We start from the raw sequence: 6,090 nt of genomic DNA on the forward strand, positions 1-6,090 counted from the left end.
GTACTCACTGTCCCAGCATCCACCGCAGGTTGGGGTGGTCAAGTCCACAGATTCATAACCCTTTGGGAGAAGGGTTATGTTTTCAATACTCTGTTTTCAATTTGTTACCCATTATCCTAAGACTTTGACCTCTCATCCTGGAATGCCCCACAAGAGGAAGCATCCACTCCATGTCTACTTTATCCACACCTGTTATCATCTTGAATACCTCAATTCAATCTCCCTCATTCCTCTAAATTCCAGAGAGTATAGGCCTAAACTGTTCAGTCTCCCTTCATACGACAAAGCCCTCATCTCTGGGAGCAATCGAATTAACTTCCTCTGAACTTTCTCCGATGCCACTACATCATTCCTCAAATAAAGGGACCAAAGCTGCGCACAGTACTGCAGGTGCAGTCTCACCGACACCTTGTATAGTCACAACAATACCTTTATATTCTATTTTTTAGTTACAGAGGGTAATATTCCATTCATTTTCTTCACTATCTGCTGTACCTGTGTGCTAGTTTTGTGTGACTCATGAACGAGGACACCCAGATCCCTCTGCACAGGAGCACCCTGAAGTCTCTCCCTATTTAGACAGTAGGTCGACCAAAATGCATGACCTCACCCCTATCCATGTTAAACTCCATCTGCCGCATTTTGTCCCACTCTCCTAACCTATCTGTATCCATCGGTAAGCTCCTTACTTCCTCATTGCAATTTACCATCCTGCCTACTTTTGAGTCATCCGCACATTTGGCGATAGAGCCTTCTGTCTCTGTATCCAAGTCGTTAATGAAGATTAATAATAGCTGGGGTCCAAGGACTGAAACATACTCCCTATCACCAGAGAATACCCAGTCCAATGTTTGTGCTCTATGTGACAAATTCCTTTTCTTTCCTCTGTTTGACTCTTCCATTCCCTGCTGAAGGCTATCCCCTTACTTCTTGATAATTCCCCCCCTCACCCCACACACACCATTTGTTACCACCCCTTAGCACCCCTCCTTGCCTTACCCACCATTTCCCCGGCCCTTTGTAAGAGGGCAGTTGGGGGTCTCCAAGCTGTCTGCTCCATAAGAGGGTGCCTCTGGCAGTGTAGCACTCCCTCGCTGCCGCACCGGCAGCTCTGTGGACCGAGGCCTCCAAACCCACGGGGCCATTTGAGCCCAGGGCCCATAGGTGATGTGCGCAGGGTCTCGGCTTTCCCTGGCGCAGGACGGGCATGAGCTGGGCAAAGTACCCTACCCCCATCCCAGGCAGAGGAAGCCGGGCTCTTGCGATCCTGTCATTGCCCATGGTCCCAGTGGCATGTCTGAAGAGCGATCAAGATTAGAGTGGTGCTGGAAAAGCACAGCAGGTCAGGCAGCATCCGAGGAGCAGGAAAATCGACGTTTCGGGCAGGGAGCCCTTCGTCAGGCCGAAACATCGATTGTCCTGCTCCTCGGATGCTGCCTGATCTGCTGTGCTTTTCCAGCACCACTCCAATCTTGATTCTAATCCGCAGTCCTCACTTTCTCCTGAAGGCGATCACCTGGGCAAGGTCTCGGCCCCATCACTGCCCCCACTCCCCTCCTCAGTGTGACATCGCTGCCTTTGGGGTGGGCATGGAAGGTGGGGAGGGGGTTGCTGAGGGAGGGGGGGGGTTGCTGAGAGGGCACCACCTATAAACAAGAACAGGAGTTGGCCATTCAATCTGTCCAGTATCCTTTACCATTCAATATGATACAATTCAATCCAACTCAGTGCCTTGTTCCCACCTTCACCCCATGCCCTTCGGTCCCAAGAACTGCATCTAACTCCTTCTTGAAAACAGTCAACTTTTTTGCCTCAGCTGCTTTCAGATGACAGAGAATTCCACAGGCTCCCCACTCCCTGGATAAAGACATTTCTCCTCATCTCACTCCCCAGTGGTGTACCCCTTACTCTGTGACCCCTTGGTTCTGGACTCTGTAGTCACTGGGAACATTCCCCCTGCATTTACTCTATCAAGCCTCATCCCTGATGAAAGGCTTATGCCGGAAACATTGTTGCTCCTCGGATGCTGCCTGATCCTCTGTGCTTCTCCAGCGCCACAATCTCGACTTTGCCTAGTCCTGTTACAGACATCTGTGAAACTCCCCCTCGTTCTTCCAAACCCCAGTGCATACAGGCCTGACCAATCTACTCTCGCTTCCATACGTCAGTCCCACCATCCCAGCCATCAGTGTGGGAAACATTCGCTGCCCTCCTTCCATCGCCCCAACATCCCTCCCCAGATAAGGAAACCAAAACTGCACACAGCACTCCAGGTGCAGTATCACCAAGGCCCTGTACAATTGCCATGAGACCTCCCAGCTCCTGTACTCAATTCCTCTCACGCTGAAGGCCATCGCACCATTTACCTTCTTCACCACCAGCTGCACCCACAATGCTTACCTTCAGTGACTGAGATACAAGGACGCCCAGGACTCATTATACCTCACCCTTTTCCAATTTATTGTTATTCAGTTAATAACTTGGCTTTGCTATCAAAATGGTTAACCTCACATTTATCCACTTTATACTGTTTTTGCCATTCACTTGCCCACTTGCTTACCTTTCCAATGAAGCATCTCTACATCCTCCTCACAGCACAGCCTACTACCCGGATTTGAGTCACCGTCAACTCATTTAATCTTTAACATGTCCGTTTGACCTTATCGAAAGCCTTCTGAAATTCCAGATAAACCACATCCACTAGATCCCCCTTATCAACTCTATGAGTCACAGCAAAGAAGAGGTCCAGGAGATTTGTTAACAGTGATTTTCTGTGCTGATTTTGTCAAATCTTCTCACTGTCTTCCAAGTGCACTGCTTTCAAATATTCTATGATGGACTCTATTCGCTCTCCACTGTGTTCTCTCAACTGCCACATCCTAAGTGGGAAGGTTACACTAGCAACCCGCCAATCCATCGGAACTGTTCCAAAGAATCTTGAAAGGTGACCACCAATGGGCGGCATGGTGGCCTAGTGGTTAGCACTGCTGCCTCACAGTGCCAGGGTCCCGGGTTCGATCCCACCCTTGGGCGACTGTCCGCGTGGAGAGCTTGCATGTTTCTCTCCATGACTGTGTGAGTCTCCTCCCACAATCCAAAGATGTGCAAGTTGTGTGGATTGGCCATGGTAAATACAGGGCGATAGCGTCAGGGTAGGTCTGAATGGAACGCTCTTTTCAGAGTCAGTGTGGACTTGATGTGCCGAGTGACCTGTTTCCACACTGTAAGGATTCAATACATTATTTCATTATTTCTAGTCCCTGGGAATCTGCTGGTCTTTAACCCCATCGATTTCCCCAACACAGTTCCCTATTCATAGAGATTTTCTTCAGTTCCTGCCTGGAACTTTTCATGCAATTCTGGTCTCCTTCCTGTAGGAAGGATGTTGTGAAAATTGGAAGGATTCAGAAAAGATTTACAAGGATGTTGCCGGGGTTGGAGGGTTTGAGCTACAGGGAGAGGCTGAATAGGCTGGAGCATCGGAGGCTGAGGAGTGACCTAAAAGAGGTTTATAAAATCATGAGGGGCATGGATAGGATAAATAGACAAGGTCTCTTCCCTGGAGTCGGGGAGTCCAGAACTAGAGGGCACAGGTTTAGGGCGAGAGGGAAAGATATAAGGGACCTAAGTGGCAACTTTTTCACGCAGAGGGTGGTACATGTGTGGAATGAGCTGCCAGAGGAAGTGGTGGAGGCTGGTACAATTGCAACATTTAAAAGTCATCTGGATGAATAGGAAGGTTATGGAGAGATATGGGCCAAGTGCTGGCAAATGGGGCTAGATTAGGTTAGGACATCAGGTTGGAATGGACGAGTTGGACCGAAGGGTCTGATTCTGTGCTGTACCTCTCTACAACTCTTTGCCTTTCACTAGACCATGCATTCCCCAAGAGTTTTGGGTAATTATCTGTGTCCTCCTTTGCAAGGACATGTAAAGTATGTACTTAACTGATCTATTATATCTTTGTTCCCTTTATAGCTTCCCCTGTTCCTGATTGAAAGGGACCTACATTTGTCCTCAATAGTCTTTCTCTCTTCACGTGTCTGTCGAAGCTTTTATTGTCAGTTCCCTATGAACTTACTGTTGGACCCTTCTCCCCTACCTCATCAATCCTTTTGTCCTCCTTTGGTGAAATCTAAACTGCTCCCAATCCCCGGATCTGCTCCCAATTCTTTCAGCCAATTTGCACATTCCTTGGATCTCACACCATCCCTACTTTCCCTTGTTAGCCAATGTCGAGCCACCTTTCCTGTTTTGTTTTGTGTGGTATTGCCATTGTCCATCCACCTCCATCCCTATGAGGAAAACTTGCTAAACAATCATAGTCAGTGATTTAAAAAAAAAACTGCAGATGGTGGAACTCAAGGTAGACAAGCAGGAGGCTGGAAGGGACAAAGCGAGCCAGGCAGCACCCAGAGGCAGAGAAGTCAGCTCTCTCCTGATACCAACATAGCTTCTTCTATTTAGGCTCACGGCCCTAATCTCAGAATGAACTGCATCACTTTCCAAGAACGCTATCACTTTATGATCACTCTTCCCCAGTGGGCCTCACACAGCCTATTATTCCTCTCCTATTACACCGTACACAGTCTAGGATGGCCTGTTCACTCGTTGCTTCCTCGACATATCGATCCATCCCACACAGACCCCAGGAGTTCCTCCGCGACTGTGTTGTTACTGGCTCGCCCAATCCAGTCTCTCGGCCCACCTACCTTGCAGACTTTGTAAGCCTTGCCGATGGCGGTGCACTTATGGCTCCTGTGCTGCTGGGACTTCACGCAGACCCGGCAGACGAGCTGCAGGTCATCGGAGCAGAAGAGGCCGAGCCCCTGCTGGTGGAGCTGGCACCTTGAGGGTGGCGGGGAGGCAGGGTCGGGGTGGCACAGCCTCTGGAAGCCCTCCACGATTCTCGCCAGCAGCCGGTTGCTGGCGACGTCCAGCCTGTCGCACTGCCGCCTGCACTGAGGGCAGGAGACACTGCCGTTGGCGTGCTCGGACCACGCCCAGGCGTGCAGGATGCACTCCCTGCAGAAGTTGTGGCCGCACCTCAGGCTCACCGGCTCACGGAAGTAGTCGATGCAGATGGGGCAGCTGAGGTCAGTGCTCAGGTTATCCGTCAGTTCTGATCCTCGCTGCACACCCTTCCCTCCATCACTGGCCATCACCTCCTCTCACCTTCCGTGCTCAACCTTTCTCTCTGTCACTGATTCTCTCGGTCTCTCCTCTCCCTGTTTCTGTCTCTACTTGTTTGTCTGTTTGTTATCACAGTCCGTCTCTCTCTGTCTCTCTGTCTCTCCCTCCAGCTCTGATTCCCTCGGTCTCTCCTCTCCCTGTTTCTGTCTCTATGGGTTTGTCTGACTATTTTCACAGTCCGTCTCTGTCTCTCTCTCTCTCTTCTCCCTCTAGCTCTGATTCTCTGTCTCTCCTCTCCCTGTTTCTATCTCTACTTGTCTATTATCACAGTCCGTCTCTGTCTCTCTCTCTCTCTCTCTCTCTCTCCCTCTCGCTCTGATTCTCTCGGTCTCTCCTCTCCCCGTTTCTATCTCTACTTGTTTGTCTGTTTGTTATCACAGTCTCTCTCTCTCTCTCTCTCTCTCTCTCTCTCTCTCTCTGTCTCTCCCTCTAGCTCTGATTCCCTCGGTCTCTCCTCTCCCTGTTTCTGTCTCTACGGGTTTGTCTGACTATTTTCACAGTCCGTCTCTGTCTCTATCTCTCTCCCTCTAGCTCTGATTCTCTGTCTCTCCTCTTCCTGTTTCTATCTCTACTTGTCTATTATCACAGTCCGTCTCTCTCTCTCTCTCTCTCTATCTCTCTCCCTCTAACTCTGATTCCCTCGGTCTCTCCTCTCCCTGTTTCTGTCTCTACGGGTTTGTCTGACTATTTTCACAGTCCGTCTCTGTCTCTATCTCTCTCCCTCTAGCTCTGATTCTCTGTCTCTCCTCTTCCTGTTTCTATCTCTACTTGTCTATTATCACAGTCCGTCTCTCTCTCTCTCTCTCTCTATCTCTCTCCCTCTAACTCTGATTCCCTCGGTCTCTCCTCTCCCTGTTTCTATCTCTACTTGTCTATTATCACAGTCCGTCTCTGTCT

The 6,090-nt window shown here is 49.7% G+C and overlaps 1 protein-coding gene across 1 annotated transcript in view; it reads right to left on the minus strand.

The window, feature by feature from the left end:
• The window catches only part of LOC140454974 (zinc-binding protein A33-like), a 33,096-nt gene extending 27,256 nt beyond the window's left edge, over nt 1-5,840 (minus strand). The window contains exon 1 of the mRNA XM_072549649.1: nt 4,713-5,840. Within this exon, the coding sequence (XP_072405750.1) occupies nt 4,713-5,162 (450 nt within the window). The 5' untranslated portion in view covers nt 5,163-5,840. The remainder of the gene's footprint in view (nt 1-4,712) is intronic.
• Between the last annotated feature and the right edge of the window lie 250 nt (nt 5,841-6,090).

This window comes from Chiloscyllium punctatum, chromosome 30 (assembly GCF_047496795.1).
Source record: "Chiloscyllium punctatum isolate Juve2018m chromosome 30, sChiPun1.3, whole genome shotgun sequence".
Taxonomy (NCBI): domain Eukaryota; kingdom Metazoa; phylum Chordata; class Chondrichthyes; order Orectolobiformes; family Hemiscylliidae; genus Chiloscyllium; species Chiloscyllium punctatum.